The sequence below is a fragment of the Martes martes genome, assembly GCF_963455335.1.
Source record: "Martes martes genome assembly, chromosome: 3".
NCBI classification, from domain to species: domain Eukaryota; kingdom Metazoa; phylum Chordata; class Mammalia; order Carnivora; family Mustelidae; genus Martes; species Martes martes.
Window position 1 is genome coordinate 195,589,100 of NC_137890.1, and position 23,653 is coordinate 195,612,752.

The 23,653-nt window shown below is 43.4% G+C and overlaps 1 protein-coding gene across 1 annotated transcript in view; it reads left to right on the top strand.

Annotated features, from left to right (window-relative positions):
• The window catches only part of CALCRL (calcitonin receptor like receptor), a 93,541-nt gene that overhangs the window by 34,885 nt on the left and 35,003 nt on the right, over positions 1 to 23,653 (top strand). Inside the window, exons 3-5 of the mRNA XM_080799128.1 lie at positions 21,889 to 21,979; positions 22,163 to 22,252; positions 23,477 to 23,569. Of these exons, the coding sequence (XP_080655254.1) occupies positions 23,519 to 23,569 (51 nt within the window). The 5' untranslated portion in view covers positions 21,889 to 21,979; positions 22,163 to 22,252; positions 23,477 to 23,518. The remainder of the gene's footprint in view (positions 1 to 21,888; positions 21,980 to 22,162; positions 22,253 to 23,476; positions 23,570 to 23,653) is intronic.

Consider the following 23,653-nt stretch of genomic DNA (forward strand, 5'->3'; position numbering starts at 1 on the left):
GTGGGGCGTGGGTTCGCACGACACGGTGAGGTGTTTGGCGGCCGGAGGGGCGGGTCCTGACGACCCTGTCTCCTGCGTAGGTGTCGGTTGCCTCACGGTGACCTGCCCTGGGCGGGGGTCGCGGGGAGCGAGGAGGGCGGCCTGGGAGAGGGCGCCCAGCGGCCGTGTTACTGTTCCTGCTGCGCTCCCCAGCCGCTGACCCAATGATGATATTAAATTTGCATTAAAATGATCCATAATAATAACTAACATTTATTAAGGGCTCACTAATGTGTCATAAAGTGTTCTTAACTCTCTACGTGCATTTTCTTCATGTGATGCATCAACTCTAAATAGGATATAATATCATTATCCCTATTTTTTTCAGAGATCAAGGTTATAGGGGTAAAAGAAGTTGCCTAAGTTGGATAGATACACAGTATCTGTTTGTATCAGAGCACAAACTTAATCAATGACTAACTCTGAGAAAATCATCTTTCTCACGTCTCCCAAGACATAAAGTGAACAAAGCAGAGTCTGGATTGCCCTCTGTGGTGCTTTACGTCCACTGAGATACAAACCAAAGTTTTTTGTGTGTCTCAGCACACAAGTTATACCTCTAATAAAAAAGATTATTTCATGGTAAGGCCAATGACAATTACTTTGTGTAGTTTTGTATCAGAATTGCTAATGGAAGAATAATTTCTTATTTGCTTGAAACAGTCTGCCCCAAACCTGCTTTTGTCCTTTTGGCGTGTGAATACCAGTGCGTTAAATAATAATGCGGTCCTAGAGCATCCTCCTGCTGTCCTCTCATGGGAAGGGGGCAGATAGAATTTATTTAACTTGTAAAAATTAAACAAATGTAGGTAGAGCCGTCATCAGATGGAGTAATTACCTTCTAAGACTTAGATACAACAGACAATAATCACGTATGATAGTTGTCAAGGAAAACAGAGCAGATGTTTCAAGCTCTGAAATTTGGAATTCTGATATGTAAGTATTATGCCTATTTGATGTTGATGCTTTTCTCCCTGTCTTTTGTTGTTGTTGTTGTTGTTATTATTATTATTATTATTATTTTGCCCCTGTTACTTCCCTTCTGGAATAACCTCTCAGCCTTTCTCTCTCTCTACCCATCCCTCCCTCTCCTTCTCTCTCACAGTCGCTTAGATCACAATAATATCTTCCTTATTGGTCCAGAGGAAAATCCTGATCGTAACTAAGATTAATTCCTGAATCAGAACAAGTGAGTTTGAAAAGCTGATCCAGTGGAAGGGGAAAAAACTTCGAAGTTTAAAACATTTTCCCAGGAATTTGAGGGCTACTACCATCATTGTTTGGTAAACCGAGTCAATGAGAGGCATTCGCGTGTAAAGCATTCCTTCACAAAGAGCTCACATTGACGGTTACAGGCCTGGGGCAGAACCAAGTGGGAGGAAGAAAAAGAGGGGAGAAGGATAGGCTTTTCACCAAGAGTAATTGTAAACACTTTATATGATATGAATTAATTTATTTGTACTCACTTTAAAATGTAATCACTACTTAATTTTTAGGAGAGAATTTAGGAAAACCCAAAGTATACACCTCCATGAAACGTGTTAATGACAAACTGTATAGAGCGTGACAATGAGAGACAATGAGAGATTAGAATACAATGTTAAAGAAAACACTGCATTTTTAATCTTTTTTTTTTTTTTTCTTGGTCTAGCTCTTGTTACTCTTTAGCTATCCTGGAGTATAATCACTTCATCCACGCTACAGTGACTAAGATACTTAATTTCTATCATTAAAATGCTCACTTTTCTGAGATGGGAGACTCTGTAGATGAATTACAATAAAATCCAAACGTTGTTCTGGATTATCACAAGAGCAGAAGAATAAAACTAGGTGCAGAAGAGAGTTTTTAAATTTTCATTTATATGGGACAAAGTACTCCAGTGCGAGATTATAGTGAATTCACGTCCCTATTTCTGCAGCAAGCCTTTGGGCTTCTGCATCGTCCTAACTTCTCCAAAGGAAGGTACACAGCACGTGATGGAATTTCATGAGCATCGTATTAGGCACCTTTGGGGTTTATTTCTAGATTCCCCATTTCTAAATAGTGTTTCTTAGGAGTGTTGACAACTCGTGTATTAATTAAGGCCTTGAGGAGAAAGGGGGAAAAACAACTCCCTTTGGCTAAAAACAGAATCCAAAATTAAGTTTTCTAAGCGTACCAATAAATATCAAAATGGCATTATTTTGCAAACTGTACTATTCTGTGCCATATATCTGAAATAAATTAGTGGGGAAAAGCTCCCCCCCCCCAGTTTGGCCTTTGATACTTAATGTATTTGCATTTATATATATATATATATATATATATCTTAAATGTAGTAACAGTATTTTCTGCTCAGAACAATAGAATTAAAGAACAAAAAAGAACCTTAAGAATCTAATCCAATTCCCTTATTTTACCAAAAAATAAATAGATAAATAAATAAAAAGATAAATGGGTTTGCTCAAATTACATACAGCTTGTTTAGTAACAGAAGCCAAGAAAACAAGTGGAGTTGAGAGTATTCGTAACCTCAGTGCATCACGCACAGGAATCCATAGGTCACAACTGTTGCTAGAACCAACCCTCACTCCCTTGCCCCTGTGATCCCCAGGCTGGGTTAAAATTCTGAACCCTGGGTTTAGTCATATTCAACCAGATGCTATTTGCATTTTTTGAAGCTACATTTTACCTAAATATATGCTGGTTGCCAAGGAAAGCTTGAATATCAGTCAATGTATATTTATATCTCACTGTACCTCAGTCCTCATCTTATGCCCAAAGACTTCTCATTCTTTTATTTTTAAATTTGGATTTTTTTTTCTCTTAGAATATAAAAATGTCACAAATTTCTAGGCTTAACAGGCAAAAACATATTACTAAACTTTTGCATATGCACTATTTAAGAATTGGACGTAATAGTTCATTTGAAACTGTTGCTAACTTCTTCATTTTGATTGCCATGATATATTCACCTATCAATTTTTATATATTTTTTCCAGAATTATGAGAGAACACTTTTCTGACTAGTTTAATAGTGTTTGTTTTTATTTTGTAAATGGGGGGGACGGGGCCCCGGGCTTGCTTAGTCAGAAGAGTGCAGGACTCTTGATCTCCAGGTTGTGGGTTTGACCTCCACATTGGGTGTAGAGATTATGAAAAAAAAAATACTAAAAAAACAACAAAAAACCAAATGATTGGACAAATCATCTTAACTTTTCTTTTATTCTTCCTAAATACACACGAATTCTTACTGTGATCAGATTTTGTAAATCATTTTTTTTAAAGATTTTATTTATTTATTTGACAGACAGAGATCACAAGTAGGCAGAGAGGCAGGCAGAGAGAGAGGGGGAAGCAGGCCCCCCGCTGAGCAGAGAGCCCGTTGTGGGGCTCGATCCCAGGACCCTGAGATCATGACCTGAGCCAAAGGCAGAGTCTTAACCCACTGAGCCACCCAGGCGCCCCTGTAAATCATTTTTAAAAGATTTTATTTATTTACTTGACAGAGAGAGAGAGAGAACATGCACACAAGTAGGGGGAGTAACAGGTAGAGGGTGAAGCAGGCTCCCCATCGAGCAGGGACCCCAGGACCATGATCTCATGACTGAGATCACGACCAGAGCCCAAGGCAGATGCTCTACCACCGGAGCCACCCAGGTGCCCCAAGGTTTTGTGAATCATTAGGACAATGTTAATTTTTATAACTTGGACACATATTTGGTAATGGGTAATATTTACTTTTTCATTAAAACACTTACCAAAGGACTCTACACACCAGGCAATGCCCTGGAGACCTAAGGATCAGGAAGGCATCGCACTCAGGTCGCCCTCATACCAGTGGGGAAGATCAAAGATCGGAACCGGCCAGGTCCGGTGTTAAAACATGCCGCTAGAGGAGCCGAAAAAGGGCCACGAAGCCGTGCGTGGTGGAGGCGCCACGTGGGGAAAGCTCAGAGTTCTTAAGGATGGTCAAGTTAAAGTTAGGTCCTGAAGAGACAGTAATGACATCCTTCATAAAGCAATGTTAGCATTATTGTATAAAACAGTGTTTTTCCCCCCAAATTCTACTCTTCTTACATCAGACTAGAAGATTTTCCACTTGATTAGTAAACATGTGTTTTTAAGGGTGTTGATTCCGTCATTCCTTCCCTGAGTAGGAAATAAGCAGGAAAACAGATCCTATCTTCTAGTTTTATTTAGCTCCCTTTCTCTCTCTCTCTCAGTATCTCTGTCTCTCAATCTCTCTCTCTCTCTCTCTCTCTCACACACACACACACACACACACACACACACACGCTCACGTTCTCTCTGCAGGGGGTACCAAACCACCTGCATTTTTTTTCAGCGCCTTATGTGGCCGCTTATTTTAAGTACTAACCGTAGCATTACAAACAATGGCTAGTTAAAAATCCATAGAAACCAACCAACCAAACAACCGAACAACAATATCAGGCTCCCCTATACGTCCTCTTTTTTTCTCCTTTTTCTTACCAACTGGTAAGTCCTTAAGAAGTATCTCTCTCCCCTGCGCGGAGCGGGAGCGCCTGGGTTTGCTGAAATCGGTCTCGCTTACGGAGAGGCAGCGGCGTCCTAAGATTCCCTTCAGGATGGAGACGTGTAGCAGAAAATTTCAGTTTCATTTGTAAATTGAATATTCTGTACATCTCTACTAGTTAAAGAATATATTCCCAATTTTTAAAAGCACATGTTTTCTTACAAGTAATTTTCATAAAATAGTAAGACCAAAATCAAAATATTTGCAATTTTACAGAACAAGAAAGTATTTTTTAGCTTGAAAAGCATCCTGTTGTTTTTATTCTTTCTTTGCCACACACAGACACACGAACTTTTTCTTCCCTGGGGACGGTGTGGGCGGTCCAGAGTCCCGACGGCACCCCAACCCCATATTGGCACTATTTTACACCAGAAGACAACATTATGTTTTAAAACACAAGGCAGTCAATTGTATTGCATTAATTAATAACAAATTATTAAAGTGTTTTGTATGTGTGTGTTATTATGTTTTGATTATTTTGGACAACAAAATAAGCTTAATCAGGAGCCACGGCGGCTTGGCTTTCTTTCTCCTTGAAGCATTTACATTTTGCACCTGCACCATTTTATCTCCAACTAATTGTCCTCTGCTCTCTCAAGGCGGTGCCTCGGATCGCTTCAGTTTCATTGGTTTCTTCATCCAGGAATCGGTTAAGCAAATAAAAACCAGCAGTTGATAATGCGAAACAAGTCTTCCTAGGGTCTGGGTTTGTGAAAACGCATCAAAGACTTCACTTCTTAAATAGCGTTGCCCTGGGGATCTAAAGAAATGATCTGAGAGGTTTAACCACAGGAATTTATTACCATTTTTAGAGGAAGGTCCTAATATATGTAGGAAAAGGCGCCTCCTGCAGAGCGAGGCTCAGCCGTGTTCCGTGCCTGCGCAGGAGAGTTTTGATAAGAAGGTAAGTGCTTTTGGAAGCAGTGCCTTTGTCCACAGTCCCTTGAATGTGGTGATCCCATGCCTAGGACGGCTGACAAAGTCCTTCTGCAAAGACTGAGTTGACATATAATTTCACTCAAAATTACACATCCTGTCACTGGGACCAACTAAAGCAAACCCAGGCATTCCCGGCTCCGCGCAGGGGAGAGAGATGCTCCTTAAGGACTTGTCAGGTCCCCGAACGCAATGGGTGAGTGTGTGAGTGTGTTGTTAAGAGACATTGTGTCATGCCCATCTGAGAGCTAAAGACACCCAGGGAGAAGGGCGCCCGGGTGGCTCGGTGGGTTAAGCCTCTGCCTTTGGCTCAGGTCACGATCTCGGGGTCCTGGGATGGAGCCCCAAGTCAGGCTCCCTACTCAGTGGGGAGCCCGCTTCTCCCTCTGTCCCTGGTTGTACTCCCCGTTTGTACTCTCTCCGTCACTCTTTCTCTCAAATAAATAAATAAAATCTAAGAAACCCAGGGAGAGTTTGCAGGTTTAATTTCTGCCTACATTCCTAGTTCCCAGATAAGGGAACTCGTGTCCCAAACCAGAGATGTGAGAACCTGGGCCCTCTGCCCTACGTCTCACTTTCTACCATTTTCCTGTCTTTTTCCACCCCCCATCCCCTACTGTCCCTACTGTCATTTGTTTGTTTGTTTGTTTGTTTTATTGTTGTTATCTACTCCCAAAAGCCGCGCGGCTGGACTGACTCTTGCCCCACAAGGGCCCGTGAGAGTTTTCCACACAGCCTCTCCTCGGAGACGGCCACTGAGCTGTTTGTATCTTGTACTGACTTTCGCCATCACCTTCTTCCCCCCGAGATGACCAGGGTTATCACTGCTCGGAAAGACTGCTGGTGGGGAAACACTGCTCACGGGGGAGGCGAGCACACCTAGTCCTGCCCCCCCAGGGGCAAACCCGCCCCAGCAGGCCGTGAAGAGTCATTTGAAGTGACCACGTCGGACCTCAGGATGCGGGGGAGCTTTTCTTTTCCTCCAAAAAATAAAAGAAAAAAAATAAAAGATCAACGTATTAGGTACCTAGGGAACCATTCCATATGATGAATAGGTTTTATTTTAGGTTATCTTCACTTTTATTATAGAAAAAACATTAATTCTCTACGGTGATTTTTTTTTCCTCTTTATTAGGAAAAAATCCTAGTGTCGTGGACAGATTCCACGCTTGAGTGTTTTGGGAAATCATCTCTTGTTCCTTCGGTATTTTGCATTTTCGTGCACTGCGTTGTCTTCGGAGGCCGCGGGGGAGGCCGGCTGAGAGCGTTTCACCGGGTCGCGAAGGCCTCGGGCGCCGCGTCCAGCGCCACGAGGCATTTTTTTCTTTAACGCATCCTGGCCCGGCGAGGGCTGAGATTCAGAAAAAGTGCTTGACACAACAATTTAGCAGGAAAGAAAGCTATTTTAAAAGTCTTTTGGGAACATGTTTGTGAAACAGGAAAAAACACACAATTGAGCTGATAATAGCCCCGTACAGGCTGGACGCCCCGAGGCGGACCGGCCTCTCCCGGGACGCGCCGCCCGCCGCTCGCCGGGGCTCCGTTCAGCAGCGCGCGCCTTCCTGTGCGACTGCTTTTGCGCTGCAAAATCTATTTTTACACCACAGCCCGGACTTAGGGGCAGGCGTAAATAATTGACCATAAGCCGTGCCTGGTGCGTGCAGCACGACCGCAGGCGCCGAGCACGTCGTGGGACTCCGCGCCCGGCGAAGGGCCGGAGGACTCGGCCCGCTAACGCCGCAGAGAGCGCGGAGCCCCGCAGGCCGGCACCTGCGCCCACGCAGTCCCGCACCTGCGCCCGCGCAGTCCCGCTCGTTCTGGCCGCGGCGTCCTAGTCCCCGGCCCCGAAACCCCGCGCGTCCTCAGCGCGCGTCCGTGCGCTCCTCCAGCGCGGGTGTTTGGAAACGCGCCCCGCGCCCTCGCGCACCGGCTCGGGCCGCGCCGCCTGCCCCCGTCCAGGGGGACCGTCCTCCTGGGCCAAGCGGCGCCCCTCGCTCTTGTACTGCGCGTGATGGGTGGGACCTTCCATCTCCACGCCGCCCCTCGCCCCTTCCCGGAGGTCCAGAACCATCCACGGGCTCCCGGGCTCGCTCTTCTTCAGAACCTCGGACCTGCTCTCAGAAACTCTCCTGACCCCGACCTGACCTCTCCTGGATCCCCCGTACTCCTGGTTGGAGCTTAGGCAGATACTCGCGGTAGAACTTGGGGCATCTGCTTAGGTTTCTGACACTCCTGAAATTCTCTTGCAGTTTAATATTCTTCCTGTCGCTGTTGAAGATCCCTTTCTGTCCCCGTCACTGTCGTCCTCGGTTCTGGGCTCCGTGACTGTTTCCTCGCTTCGCTTGCCTACAAGTCACCACGGTGCTCTACCTTCTCTCTCCACGACTACCCTCGTTGCATCTTCGAATTAATCCTCCTGCTTCCTTCTTTCCTTCCCTTTTTTTTTTATTTTCAAGATTTTATTTATTTATTTGATGGAGAGAGAGAGAGCACGAGCAGGGGAGTGGCCGGCTCCCCGCTGAGCAGGGAGCCCGATGCGGGGCTCGATCCCAGGACCCTGAGATCACGACCTGAGCCGACGCAGCCCCTTAACCCACTGAGCCACGCAGGCGCCCAATCCTCCTGCTTTCTCAGATGAAAAACTCGTCATAGTGCTCTACTATTGTTATTATTATTTTTTGTAGCGGCGTCAACAGGCCTTTGGGATACTTGTTCCTTAGGGTGGTGCCCTGAGGGGTCAGAGCCTCTCCCTGAGGCCAGACTCAGGCTTATTGTGCTAATCGCAGTCGTACGCGTCACAGCCACCGCACATCAAAGCGGGACTTTTTCAAGACGAAATCTTGAAAACCAGCACATCAAACCTAGATTTTCCTCGATGGCAATCTCTAGCCTAGAACATTAAACAAAAGCTCCTCAATCTGACAGAAAATGCCTCCCAGCCTCCCTGGCAAGCCTCAGCTCTCCGCACCCGCATCCTGCAGGCACCTGGAGCACCCGGCCCTGATTTGTAAAGCCTCCGCTGGAGAGGCCTATTCTGCGTCTCTCTTGCTCCTCCCACACGTGTGTGACACACACGCACAAACCACTCCCATGCAAAACGCATCATTCATCTGATCAAACCCTAAAAATATCCATTGATTACCTAGGACATCCCATTATCCGTATTTGCACGTGCCCTTCTTCTCTTACAAGGTTTTAACCAACTCTCAGAGCCCAAACGGCATCCTCTCTGGGTCCCCAGCAGCTAACATTGCTTTTGGAATACCTTGGGTTCCAAATAGCTGTCTGGATGAATGAATAAGGGAATGAATATATCCAAAAACACGAAGACGGAAGGTTTCATGTTGAAAGAAATAAGAAAGAGACAAACTCTGGGATCACCAGGGCGCCCGGGGGCTCAGTTGGTTAAGTGTCCGACTTGGGCTCGGGTGGTGATCCCGGCATCCTGGGGCCGAGGCCCCTGTCCTGCTCCCTGCTCAGCCTGGGGTCTGCCTCTCCCTCTCCCTCGGCCCCTCCCTCGCTCCCTGCAAGCTCACTTGCTCTCTCTCAGATAAATAAGTGAAAGCTTATTCAACACTGTTTGCTCCTTTACAAAAATAATGGGAAACGTGGTTAATTTTAAACAAAGTGTGCATCTACCTGAGACGCACCCACGGACCTCTCCCTTTGCTCCTCCCTCACTTCCCTTTTATCTAGTAACAACTTCACAGAAGGGAAATAGTTGGGGTGCGAGTTTTTTAACTTGGGTTAATTTCTAAGAACAAACTAAAGTTCCTTAATTTTTCTTGCTAATACTCCCATTTGTTGTTTCTTTGTTAGCGTTTGTAATAACACGAATTAAATATGTCACAAGTGGAATCAAATATCTACAAATTTTTTGTATATAAATTGTCAGTTTCCCACCCCTGTAAGAAAAATAAAATAAGACTGTAGAAATGTAAATAAAAAAAGTTACTGACAGGAGAAAAGAAATAAACAATTATAAATTCTTTAAACCTAAGGAATATTTTCTAAGTTTCTCACAATAGCTTTTGCCTCAATTATGTATGATGGTTATTTTTTATAAACTAAAATTTTTTTATATTTCTCAAAAGAAATATAATATTTTTGTGTATGAGCTGGGAAGTAGTTTCCAAAAGCAAATTTCAAGGAAAATGTACTTTTCCTTATAAATAAGACAGTTCTAAACATGTAAAATAGAGTTAATGCATCAAATTGAAGGCAGAGTTTACATCCAGGGGCTGCTCTGTAAATTAGGCAGGGTTTTGCTCATTGTGCTCTGTTTCATGGTGTGAACATTATCTCTTGACAAAGAAGAGAGGAAACTAGATGTTCTGCTCAGCACAGATCTTCCCTTACATACACATACTTTTTCTTGCATTTGCTTTTTAAAAAACAGCTTTACTAACATACAAATCATGTGCTATATAATCCACCAATTTAAAGTACAGAGTTCAGGGCGCCTGGGTGGCTCAGTGGGTTAAAGCCTCTGCCTTCGGCTCAGGTCATGATCTCAGGGTCCTGGGATCGAGCCCCACATCGGGTTCTCTGCGCAGCAGGGAGCCTGCTTCCTCCTCTCTCTCTCTCTGCCTGCCTCTCTGCCTACTTGTGATCTTTCCTCTGTCAAATAAATAAATAAAATTATTAAAAAAAATAAAGTACAGAGTTCAACGATTTTAGTGTACTCACAGGACGGTGCAACTGTCAGCCCAGTTTAACTTTAGGACACTTGTATCGCCCCAGAAAGGGTCCCTGTGCTCATTAGCAAGCAGTCCCCATCCCCACCCTCCCTCAGCCCCCTGCAACCACTAATCTGGGCTCTGTCTATAGATTTGCCTTTGCCGGACATTTCGCATGAAAGGAATCATACAGTATGTGTTTTCTGAGATTGGTTTCTTTTACTCAGTGTGATGTTTACAAGGTTTGTCCATGTCGTGTTACTACTCCCGTCTTTTTATTGCCAAATAATATCCGTAGTATGGACATATCACATTTTGTTTATCCATCCATTAACTGATGGACGTTTGAGTTGTTACCACTTTTCAGCTCTTGAAATTAATGCTGCTATGAATATTCATGCACAGGGTTTTTTTGGACATATGTTTTCATTTCTGTCGTACACAGATATACATATATACATATGTGTATATGTATAATTTCAGGGTCCTATGGCAATTCTGTGTTTAACGTTTTGAAGAACTGTTCACCTGTTTTCCAAAGTGACTACATCATTTCGCACTCCCACCAGCAATGTAAAAGTTACAATTTCTCTATATCTTTCCTATACTTACAGTTGTCCCCCTTTCTATTACAGCTGTCCTGGTGGGTAGGAAGTGCTATCACTATGGTTTTGAATTGCACTTGCCTGTAACTAACGATGTGGAACATGGTTTTCACAGACTTGGCCATTTGAATGTCTATTCAGGTCCTTTGCCCATTTTTTAATTGCGTTGTTCTTCTTTTCATTATCGAATAATGAAAGTTCTTGGTATATATTCTGGATATAGGTCCTTTATCAAATTTGTGACGTTTAAATCTTTTCTCCTGTGATTTGTCTCTTCATTTTCTTGATGCTGCCATTTCTTCACAAAAGTTTCTAATATTGATGTAGTCCAACGTCTATTTTTTTGTTATTTGTGCTTTTGGTATCATATCTAAAAACACATTGCCTAACCCAAGGTCACAAAAATTTATTCATACATTGTCATATAAGAGTTGCATTTCTTTCTAATTTTTAATAAATATTTTCATTTATTTATTTGTCAGAGAGAAAGCAAGAGCACAAGCAGGGGGAGCAGCAGGCAGAGGGAGAAGAGGGTCCTCGCAGAGGAGCCCAATGTGGGACTCGATCCCAGGACCCTAGGATCATGACCTGAGCTCAAGGCAGACACTTCACTGACTGAGCCACCAGGTGTCCCATTATTTTTTGAGCTATAAATCTCTTGCTCCAGGCACATACGAGTTATGGACTATCCAAGACCATATACTGCAAAGTCTATTTCAGATTTTAAGAAAAGCAATCACTTCGTAGATATACTTTGGGAAGAAAAGCTTCTGAACTCCTTTTGGCTGGGCTTCCAATATGTTTTGGGGATGAATAACAATGTCTTGCTTTGGTGAAAAGGAAAATAATCTGTAGATATTTAGATTACAATGGTGAAGAGTTTTAAGTCATCTCACTTTACAGGTCAGGAAACGGAGGCCTAAAAACGTCACTAACCTGAGAATATTCAGGCTCTGTAAGGTAGGCAAAATGCAAAATGGAATCTTCTTCTTGATCTCTCCACTACACCAGAATTTCTAAAAATGTTAAAAATGTTTTGGAGACGAAATTCCAAGTCAATCCTGTTTAGACATAAAATATAACTTTCTGGGTACATTGATGAGGAAGTACATTATTACATTATTATTTTGGGTGTGGCCAGATTCAAAGGCTCTAATGATGTCATCAGACTCTCCACCAATCCCTAGCTCTGACTGGCTTCTTATTTTAAAATATATATATATTTGTTTTGGTCGGAAGGATGCATTAGGATATACCTTCTCCTACTTGCTTTGCAACTCCCAGAAAAAGGAAGTCTTCCCTGGTAACACTCATGGAGAAGTCCTGGAGAGAATACTAACGATGTAGCTTGACGCTTCTGCGCCCAAACAAACCAAAACCAGAGGGTTATGCTAATCTGACCAGATTTCAGTGACTTCCTACCTCTGGGACCAGGAAGACAGACTCACTTGGACCGGAGGGAATGGATTCTCTGCTGGAAAGAGGGGTTCATTTTATCAGGGAAAAAAAGAAATTGTGCTGCATCAACAGTATCATCAGAGTTTTTGTGCTTCCCAAATGCTGAGATATGCTAGGAGGTACTGCACAAATTTGATTTTTTAAGAAAAATTGAAAGCCCCAAATAACAGAAATACAGTGTTGATGATGGGCTCTTCTGTTAAATTAAAATTCCAGGAGAATTATATGTTTTTTGATTTTATTGCCCTTGGAAGAAAACCTGTTTTTCACATGGAATTTGACTCCTGACTTTGTGAAAGGGAAATAGGTATAAAGCTCACAGTCCAAAGAGCTGGAAAGACACATTTTGTTTCCATGCTCTCTGAGCAGCAGTTCTTTCCACATTAGATCTCCTGGAGGGAGAGTGTTTCCATCAAGTACAAAGCTTTTTTTCAGTCTCCCTCCCACCTTTTACTAATTGGGCTGAGATTTGGCCACTTGCCTCTTTCAAATAAAAAGAAGGTGACCAAAATCACCGGAAAATGGCTAATCATACCCACAATGGGAAAATTATTCCCAAGAGTACATACTTCAGAGTGTAAAATGAAGTCCCAAATTTAATCACAATTTTATCTGTCTTTAATGGCTATTCAGCTATTCAACCTGGAATGTTCGTTAGATAAGCAAGTAAGCATAGAGTCAATATTTTTTTTTTTAATTCCAATACAGTATTAGCAAATGCTACTATAGTCAACCTAAAATTAATCTCAAATTTGGGAGATTTTATTACTTGTTTTTAATTGGATTAGCATGTTATATTCTTTAAGATGTGACTGATTAAAATGTAGACAAACAATTTGCTAGAGCTTTAGTTTATGTAAGTTCAATATGGGGAAATATGCAGTTATGTTAACTAAATGGATTTCATATTTGAGAATATTCTTGTTACCATTCACTTTATTTGATATTTTCATAACTGACTTAAATGACAGAATAAAAACTGAGCATATTATATCTAAAGAAGATAAACCCACAATGCATATGACAACCCCTTGAAATATAGGGTAAATTTTCATTTACGATGCTATAGAAATTGTGGCAAATAATTCAAAAATATGTATAATCTTGGTTATGTTTCTAAAAATTTTAATGTGATATAATAATAATAATAGTAATAACAATAATATCTAAGTTTACTAAGTTCTAAAAGGTCTGTGTACTTTATCTCATTTTATTTTCACAATAGCCTTTGGTGTAGGAGCTGTTTTGCAAGTGAGAAAGCTATTCTTACAGAAGTTGTTTAACTTGAAAGTGTGAGGTTGGGTTGGGTTTTCAAATCAGAATTTGTAACCAGCACAACTCCTGCCTCTACTTATCACAGTTGTCCCTCTATTAGGCTAATTATTAAGTATCAGGTGGACTTTACTTTATTTATTTTATTATCTCCCTGGAAAAGGGAAGTTGTATCATTGGTCAGTAGGCAATATTTATATTTTCTTAGCACGTGGGATTTAATAGTTGTAGTTAAACTCAGATGTCTCTTCAAAACAAAGTAGTTTTTGGAGGTTTTTGTTGACTTTTTAAAATTGGCTATTAGATGTGTTTTTATATACTAAGTCATTCATAAGATTTTGATGAATTAAATGTAATAATCTTTCTTGCTATTTCATTGGTTACCTTGTTGAGTTTATGCATTGTTGAATCATTCCTTAACATGTCCTGTAATTTTTGGAGCTGTATAATTTAATTATTATTATTTTTTTTTACCTATGTCATTTCCTGTTAAAGGCAAAAGATAGGAAAACCCAATGTATCCCAAATTCATAAATAGTTGGCTTCCAGTCCCAGGAGCATTTAGGCTGTTATAATATTGATGACAATAAGTATACGTTGGCTTAGATGAATCAATCAGACCCCACTCTGAAGAAGTCTGGCAAGGAGGCTTATGAAGAAGTATGTTTGCTTTTCTAATTTCAGTTTTCTGCAGTGGAGAGGAGAGAGCTAGACTTAACCCAAACAGCCTTTCAAAAGTAAGAATAGCTCTAAAAAGAGGCATTATATGAAGAGCTGAAATCAAAATGTGATCCTTTTGGCCTAAATACCTTTTCCTGAATTTTCATGTAGCAAAAGAAAAAATCATGGGTCTACGTTCCACTGTCTTAGATTCAAACTCAAAGTCCTTTGGGCAGTTAGAAGGAGGAGACCTAGGGAAAGTCCTGAGCCAGAAAAAAACAGTGTCAGAAAGGCTTGGTTTCAAGGATATTTTGGATTTGGGTTAGTTTGAACAAAACTGTTCCTCCGGCCTTTTACTTAAATTTTGAACCCTTACCCACGGCTTCAATAATCTTCATCTACTCTTTCACTTTACAAACGAGATACCTGGGAAGGTGTGTTACTTGCTCAAGCTCAATGAATGGCTCATACAGGCTGAGCCCTGGGACTAACTTCCTGTCTTAAATGTTGGTGAAATCATCCCTCTTTAGAACCTTCTGAATGAGTCCTTAAATATAAGATCACCAATCTCTAACTTGGTAAATATTTTTGTTGAGGAATCATAACTTATATTCACTTCCATCTCCCTACACAGGTAGGTGAAAGTAGATGCTCAAAAAATATGGTAAGATGATTAATTGAATTTCCAGAAGTATTTCTTAAATTAAAATGCATATGTTTTATCTTGGTACCTTACCAGAACGGCAAATCTGAGTTGTGAAGCTGTTTACTCATGTAAGTTCAAAGAAAGTAAAATATCCCAACTTTATTAAGAAAAAGAATCAAAAGAAGAAATTGTATGAGAAAACGTAAAAAAAGTGTTTGATAAATGAAAGTGAAATGAAATGTGGTTAGGCAAAATAACTGAATAAGCGAAACAGAAATGTATCTTGCACTACTTTCTAAATCTTAATTGTCCAAAAAATGACTCAATTCTCTGAGTCAATAGAATTTGGTCAAAGGGCTTTAGATTTAGAGTTGGAGAATCTACATTCTTAGCTTGGGGTCAGCCCTAAGCATCTGTGTGCCCTTGGCCAAGTCACTAAGATATGGATGAGATATGAAGTATGAGATTAACGTTGCTGTGACTAATTAAAATTACAGAATAATAAAGATAATAACAATAGCTACTCCTTACTGGGTGTTTATTATAAGTTCTTTACATCTACCGTATGATTTAACACTTAAAACAACCTGGCAAGATGAGTGATGATAAAAACTCTTGGCAACACCGATGGAGCCACTGCTGGGTACCCCTTTCCCTGCCACGCCGTGGTGTCTCTGACTCCAGCACCCGTCTCTCAGGAAGCACGCGAAGGGAGCTGACGATTAAGTACTGATTTTCTAGTTGGGTAAGCCAAGGAGAAAAGAGTCGAACCGATTTTCTTAAAATCACCTAACCATTCGGGAGCAGTCGGAAGATGTGATCTTTGCACCATGAAAAATATATTCAAAAGTTAGGAGGAATGACTAGCCAGTTGCGAAGCAGAAAGTCACCACTTACATTTGATGGGAAAATGTAATTTCTGATCAAGTAAAGATGTGCAGTATGGCTGTAACAAATAGCCACCGGTGTATTATAATAAGTGGCACACATTTATTGCGTCACTGCTCCAGAGGTCGGGGTCCTGTGGGCTCGGCTAGTTTTCCTGCTGCGAATCTTCCAAGGCCCAAATCAAGGAATTCTCTTCTGGAGGCTCTGGGAGAAAACGTACTTCCCGATTCGTTCAGGTTGTTGGCAGAATTGAATTCCTTGAGGTCGTAGAGCTGGGGTCCCGATGTCCCGGCCAGCGATTAATTTGAGAGCCACCTTTATCTCCTAGAGGCTTCTTTCCGGTCTCCGTGCGGGGCTCCCCGGCAAAGCCGCCGACCGTGCCACAGGCCTTCTGCTTCCTTTTCTTCCGTCGCGTCTCCGTGGCCGACTGTCCAACCTTCCTCTTCCGCTTTGAGGGGCTCAGGGGATTCGTCTAGGCTACCAGGATGCTTCGTGGTGATCTAGGATAACCTTTCTATTTTACGGTCCATAACCTTGAGATGGCAGATTCTGGGGACGAGGGCATGGAAATACTTGGGGCTGGTCATTGTGGCTACCACAGAATTCTGCTGTCTGCACCACTGATTCTGAACTCCAGCTACACACTAGACTCACCTTAGAAACTTGAAGAAAATGTTCTCCCTAGACCCCAATCGACACGAACTGAATCCAAATCTCTTGGAGTAGATCCGGCCAATGACCTTTTTAAGGTGTCAGAAATTACAATGTGCTTCATAGGGCTGAGAGCCCCAAACACCAGTTTCTTCAACTTAATTAAATTCATTGTGTACATAACTCATTCAAACACACTTTTGATTTATTCTCTTTATGCCTAGGGTTTGGAGTTATAGAGGTCGACACAATGCATGTCCTATTTTTACTGTGCTCGCAATCTAGTGGCATAAATAAACACACAAAAAAGGAATTACAGCATTAAAGGATATGTTTTATTAATTTATTTTTTTTAAGTTTTATTTATTTATTTGTCAGAGAGAGAGCACAAGCCGGGGGAGCGGCAGAGAGAGAGAGGTAAGCAGGCCCCCCGCAGAGCAGAGAGCCTGACGCGGGGCTCGATTACAGGACTCTGGGACCATGACCTGAGCTGAAGGCGGTCGCCTAAGCAACTGAGCCACCCAGGTGCCCTAAAGGATACATTTCAAAACAGACTTAAAATAGATGTTCGAATCATTTGCTGTGGGAGTTCTGAGACATTTATTGTTCCTGGGAACATGACAGATTCTTTTGCTTGATTTATATTTGATCGGGTTTTTGTTTGTTTGTTTATTTGTTTTTTCCTGTAGTAAGCTCTATTTTCAACATGGGGTTTGAACTCGTGACTTCTAGATCAAGAGTCACGCGCCCCTCCAACGGGGCCAGCCAGGTGCCCCCTTAGTAGTTATCTTTAAAATAGTCTGGCAGAGGCACCTGGCTGGCTCCGTCCATTACGCGACGGTCCGGTCATGATCTCAGGGTGCTGGGATCCAGCCCGGTGTTTGGCTCTGCACTCACCGGGAAATCTGCTTAAGGATTCTCTCTCCCTCTCCCTCTGCCCCTTCCCACCTCTCTCTCTCAAAAAAAGGAAGTAAATCTTTGAAAAAAATAAAACAGTCTGGTCGTACCTGGAGACAGAGGAATGTGAATGTGTCCAGGTTTTAGCATGGTCCAATGAGGCTGTTATATTCATGGTGTGCTCCCCAAAATTTCAGGCCAAGAATTTCCTTAAAGTCTTCCTAAAAATGCAGATTCCCAGTTCTTCCCCCCAAGATTCTGATGCAGAGTGACTGCCGTGCGGCCTACAACGTCTGACGTGGTCAGCGACGCTCTTATAGCGATTCTCATGCAGGCGACGCACGAGCCCGCGGTCTGAGGAGCCCTGCTTTATGCTCCGTCCGTGACTTGGTTCTGAAAACTATGGAAACCCCGAGTGATACTATGTAAAAAAAAAAACGACATTATATTTGAGTTTCTTACGTCAGTAACAGGTATTCGGGAAGAGGTCCTCATAGTTTAATTTTCTTACTGCTTCATGTACTGAAAGTGTTAAGGATATTATAGGCCAAAATGGGGGGAGTGACTTAAAACCTTATACTGTATATATTTCTTAAAGATTTTGTTGAAAGTAAAGACAGTAATTTGCAAGGATAATTCTAGCAGAAACACTTAGGTTTTGACCAAAACAGAAAAACAAAGGCAGTGAGGAAAAATACAAGGTAACGCGGATCTTATACTTTGACATTTTTACTCAGTGGCACAATCTCTTACAGAGTGTACAACGACACACGTTCCCATTTGCCTTCCAGTGTGGAAAACTGGGTTGGAGGAGGGCTTGTTCTCTCGTTTGATGCAGAAAGGTAGCACGAGACAAACCCTAAGAGACCCTTGATCGCAGGAAGCCAACTGAGGATTATGGGATGGGATGAGGTCGTTGAGGGCTACACTGTATGTTAATTAATTGAATTCAAATTTAAAAAAAGAGAAATGTATAGGTTGAGTATGCTATAAGGGAAAGGCGTGCACTAAATAGAAAATCCTCACATGAGGTACGTGAGATACGTGCTCCTGTTAGCCCACTTTGTAGTGAGTGGATAAGTAAGGGGAGAAGAAAACGTGGCATAGGGCCCCCAAAATCCAAGATATTTTGGAAATGGAGGGGTGGAAGTTGTTTGGTTTTGTTTTCCTTAATCTTGGAGCAAACATACACTTTTAGTATCAGGGTTAGGTAACTCAACTGAGACTAAGAACTGTTATGAAGAAAAGCACATTAATCAAAAGCGTGTACAGGAATAATACAATTTTTAGAAAGTAAGAAGCAGGTTCGCCATGTACTGCTATGCATTTATCAGATTTAGGTTTTTGTGTTCTGATAACTTAGTACGGATTGAGTCACACTGATTTGTAATTTTTTATGCAGAATAAAACATGCTTTTACACTGAAGCAAGCAAAAAAGATTGGTTGCAAGTTTTGGACTTGGAAATGTAGAGCCGGGAAACATGTCTTGTAGTTCAACGGTGATCCTAGGAAATGAAACCAGAATGAGATTACGTAAGTCCTGAGTGACTAGGAAGCTGTATTTCAAAAGTTCTTCGAGGTTTTACAATATTCTTCATCTTCAAAGTTCTATGATGAAATAAATCATTTGTACTTTAGGTTGCTGATTCTTTGGCCAAAAAATGAAGACAATTTAGAAATAAACTACTATTTTACTCCATGCGTAGAGTAAAGAAACTCATTTTGTTTCTAGTAACAGAACCAGATCTTCCGTTTTAATTTTGAGAAGTGAAAATAAAGGGTCCCGTAGGGTCCGTGAGCCCGGCCGTCAGAGAAACGCCGGGAAGGCCCGTGAGTGCCGTCGCGATTACAGATTCACGGAGCAGTTGAAACGAGCGCTTTCCGGGTCTGAACACGCCCTTTTCGGCTGAACACATCGGAGGACGCTGGGAAGAACCCCCGGCAGGTTTAGTCGTGTGAGTGGACCCCCGCGGCCTCCTGCGTCCCTCCGAGCACTGAGTGGCCGCTGCTGTGCCGCGCGCGACCCGCGGCTCCGTCCGCCGACGGCGTAACCGGATCCGACGGACGTGGACGGTGGTTTCCGGACCAGCTTCGGCCAGTTCGCGTCGCGTCCATTTCGGCAAAGACAAATGCGGGACAAGCTGCCCCTGCGGGGTGATGCTGAGGCGGCCAGCGGGACCCCGGAGGTGACGTGGGGACACCATGAGCCGCAGGCGCGCGCGCTCGTGCCACGGCCGGGCCGTCACGTCGGCGTCGCACGCGCGGTCTCCACCGGCCTTCGGGGCGTCCTCAGGGGTGTTGCCGCCCAGGCGCGAGCCCTGCGTTACTGACCTTGAGAACCTGTGCTGGACGTGGTGCCTCCTGCCACGGCCGCTCACCAGGGGGGTCTGCAGGGAAGGCTGGGGGGTCTCTGGGGGGGCGACGCACCCGAGCCCGACGACCACGTGCAGGGGTCCCCGTTGGACGCCCCGGGGCGCAGGTGTCCGCCGTGGAGCGCAGGTGTCCTCCGTGGGGCGCAGGTGTCCTCCGTGGCAGGTGTCCACTCGTGGAGCGCAGGTGTCCGCCGTGGGGCGCAGGTGTCCGCCGTGGGGCGCAGGTGTCTGCCCCGGGGCGCAGGTGTCCGCCGTGGAGCGCAGGTGTCCGCCGTGGGGCGCAGGTGTCTGCCCCGGGGCGCAGGTGTCCGCCGTGGGGCACAGGTGCCGCCGTGGGGCGCAGGTGTCCGCCGTGGGGCGCAGGTGTCCGCCGTGGGGCGCAGGTGTCCACTCGTGGGGCGCAGGTGTCCGCCGTGGGGCGCAGGTGTCCACTCGTGGGGCGCAGGTGTCCGCCCCGGAGCGCAGGTGTCCGCCGTGCGGCGCAGGTGTCCGCCGTGGAGCGCAGGTGTCCGCCGTGGGGCGCAGGTGTCCACTCGTGGGGCGCAGGTGTCCGCCGTGGGGCGCAGGTGTCCTCCGTGGCAGGTGTCCACTCGTGGAGCGCAGGTGTCCGCCGTGGGGCGCAGGTGTCCGCCCCGGAGCGCAGGTGTCCGCCGTGGGGCGCAGGTGTCCGCCGTGGGGCGCAGGTGTCTGCCCCGGGGCGCAGGTGTCCGCCGTGGGGCGCAGGTGTCCTCCGTGGGGCGCAGGTGTCCTCCGTGGGGCGCAGGTGTCCTCCGTGGAGCGCAGGTGTCCGCCGTGGAGCGCAGGTGTCCGCCCCGGAGCGCAGGTGTCCGCCGTGGGGCGCAGGTGTCCGCCGTGGGGCGCAGGTGTCCGCCGTGGAGTGCAGGTGTCCACTCGTGGGGTGCAGGTGTCCGCCGTGGGGCGCAGGTGTCCGCCGTGGGGCGCAGGTGTCCGCCGTGCGGCGCAGGTGTCCGCCGTGGAGCGCAGGTGCCCGCCGTGGGTCCGGGGACCCGCCGCTTGGACCTGCGGCTGCGTCGGGGGCGACACCGGCCCGGCCCGAGGCGGGGCACCTGCGCGCGCAAAGACCCACCGCGTCCCTGGGAGCAGCTTCCAGGTCGCGGGAACCGGGCGGCGACTCCGGACGCGGGCGTCTGCGCCGGCGAAGTCCTGCAATGCGTAAAGCCTTCGGGAACTGCCACGGCGGGGGCTGTCGCGCACCGCCGCTTGGAAACCTCAGGTTAGAGCGTCGCAGGGGCCCGCGGGCGTCGGCGAGACCGTCCGTCAAACACGCCGGGTTTGGCGAAACCCCGCCCCCGGCTCTGAGGCCCTTCGTGGGGCCCGGGTGTGCGCTGCCGCGCGCTCCGCCCCGACTCCTGTGCAAGTCGCCCCAGCGTCGTCTCCTAAGAAACTAAAAATCTCCCAGATAGAAAAATACTAATTCACATGCCCACGGGGGTGTTTCCGGGTCACAGACACCCGCACGCAAAGAAAGGGGAACCTCCGACGCCGCGAGGTCGGCTTCACCTTCACAGACTCGAACGTCCGGAGGGCGAACTGCTGTTTGTCCAACACCCAAACAGTCAGGCCTTGAAAACCAGTGTTCAGCTCATGGCTTTTTAAGAAAGTAAAAATGCTGATAGAAGACCCTTTTCCCCTCATTTTTATTGTTATTTCCCCTAATTTATAGATTCCAACACTATCAAAAGCCTTCTAATAGAACAAATGGCCGTTATTTAAAATTCATGATGATTTTTCTTGATTCTAAGTTTAAAATCCTAAAGTAGTTTTTGGGTTTACCTTTTTTATTCATTTACTCATTTATTTGTATAGCAAATGTAAATGAACTGCCCGTCACCGAAGATACACGGAGTGATCAGATATGGTTCCTGGCTTGGAGAAACCAAACCAGCAAAAGAAATGGGTATATGTCACCGAGACTATTAACACATCCTAAGACGTTATTAAGGAAAGTCATTCAAGGGAAAATTAAACGGGTTTAACTTCAGATTTCAGTATCTTAGCTATCTTGGATGAATGGAAAGTAATTTAACTTTCTCCCTATAATAGAAAACAACAAATATTTGTGAAAAAATTCAAATATATTGTAAGCAAAAGAGCTTTTTAAAAATTGGAATAGCTTAATAAAAATATTTTAATACTGGTATTTTCTTTGAAAATTTCAATTTACCATGGAAATTTTATTGTCTCCTTGAAATAACATTAAATTATTACATCTATCAATATTTCAGGTCATGACCCTTGGATTTAAGGGATTCTTCAGGACAATGTCCAATATGATCCGAGGGAAAATGTAATTTGAGTCTGGAGACAACTGTGTATGTAAGTATTAGAAAATTAGATTTTCTCAGGGTAAAATGTAATAAAAACTAAAATATCAACGCATTCATTACTAAGTTACAAAAACTTCGATTCGTTGTTTTCCTTCTGTTACAACATGTTTTTTAATATTAAAATTAATACAATGCCTCCTGATTTTTTGTTTGTTTGTTTGTTTGTTTTTAGATCAACTAATAATAAAAACCCAGTATAGCTGATAGAAGAGAAAACGTTATTTGGAAGATTGCTACAGTTAAGAAGAAAAGCTGTCTCTCGGTGAGTCATTGGTGAGAATGAACAATGACGTAGAGTCTTTGCTCTAGAAACTGATGTGCTCTTGTTGCAAGTGAAATAAAAATAATAAATATTATTATTGGAAATTATTTTATAGAAATATTATTACGGAAATGATTTTTATATGTCTTACTCTAACATTGGCCCTGTAATAAAAATCATGACAAGTTTCTTAACAATAAAATCTAAGTTCATGGTTTTCTGGCAAATATCTATTGATTGGATTTCTTAAATCTCCCTTGCCTTGAAAAATACTGCTTACACGTTCAGTTAAGTAAATATTATATTATGACTACATCTTGATAATTTATATCATAAAAATACTGTCAAAGTAGGTTGCTCATGGACCTTATAGTGAGTAAGCAAGCCCAGTAATGTTTGTTTCTAAGAATTAATAAGTTAGGGGTATTGTTTTAGAGGCCATTTTCATTAGTTCAGAATTGTATCTACCATCAGAAATATTTAACAGAAATACTTTATGCAGTATTGCCCATTTCCTGTAAGTTTATTTTAATAACATAGATGGGGAATAATATAGATAGGGAATCTTTTATTTCATCATTAAAGATGAATTTCTATTAAGATAGAAGGCCATTTTTATGACACATGGTTGTTAAGTCTCAAGGAATTGGCCTGATCAACAGTTTTCCCTCTTAAATTATTGAAGAGTTGGAAAATTAAAAATGAGGTTAATTATTTATAGGAAATAAAGGTGAGCTTTATAGTAAAATATGTTACCAAATTTTGTGCTTCTACATTCTTGTGAAGCTCTTTATTTTGATACTTTAATCATTTTATTCCAATTTTGGTAAAGACAAAGCAAGATGTTTTCTAATTACTTAAAAATATATATGTAAGAAGCTTTTCTGTTTGTAAGACTAAAATATATTTAGGCTCTTTAGTATTTTAAGCCATAATGCTCTTTATTTATTCCTTTGAGAGAGAGAGAGAGAGAGAGAGCAGACAAAGGGCAAAGGGGAGCCTGATGAGGGCAGGATCTGAGGACCCTGGGATCGTGACCCAAAAGCAGATGCTTAGCTGGCTGAGCCACCCAAGAACCCAATGCTCTTAACATCTGTAACATATAAAACTATCAATCAAATCCTTAAAGCAAAATTACTATATAGTTTTAAAAAAAATTATCACTGAGTACCACCTATATTTTATAAATAATGATTAATTGTATTTCTTTCATCTTATTTGCAGTTTGACTTACACTGTATAGCATATTTCATTTTGGCTTCAGTGATGGAGAAAAAGCGTATCCTGTATTTACTGCTAGTCTTGCCTTTTTTTATGGTAGGTATAAATTCCTCTCATGTAAATCCCTATTTATGATTATTTGTTTTAACTTCCAATTTACCTTTAATTAATAAGGATTAA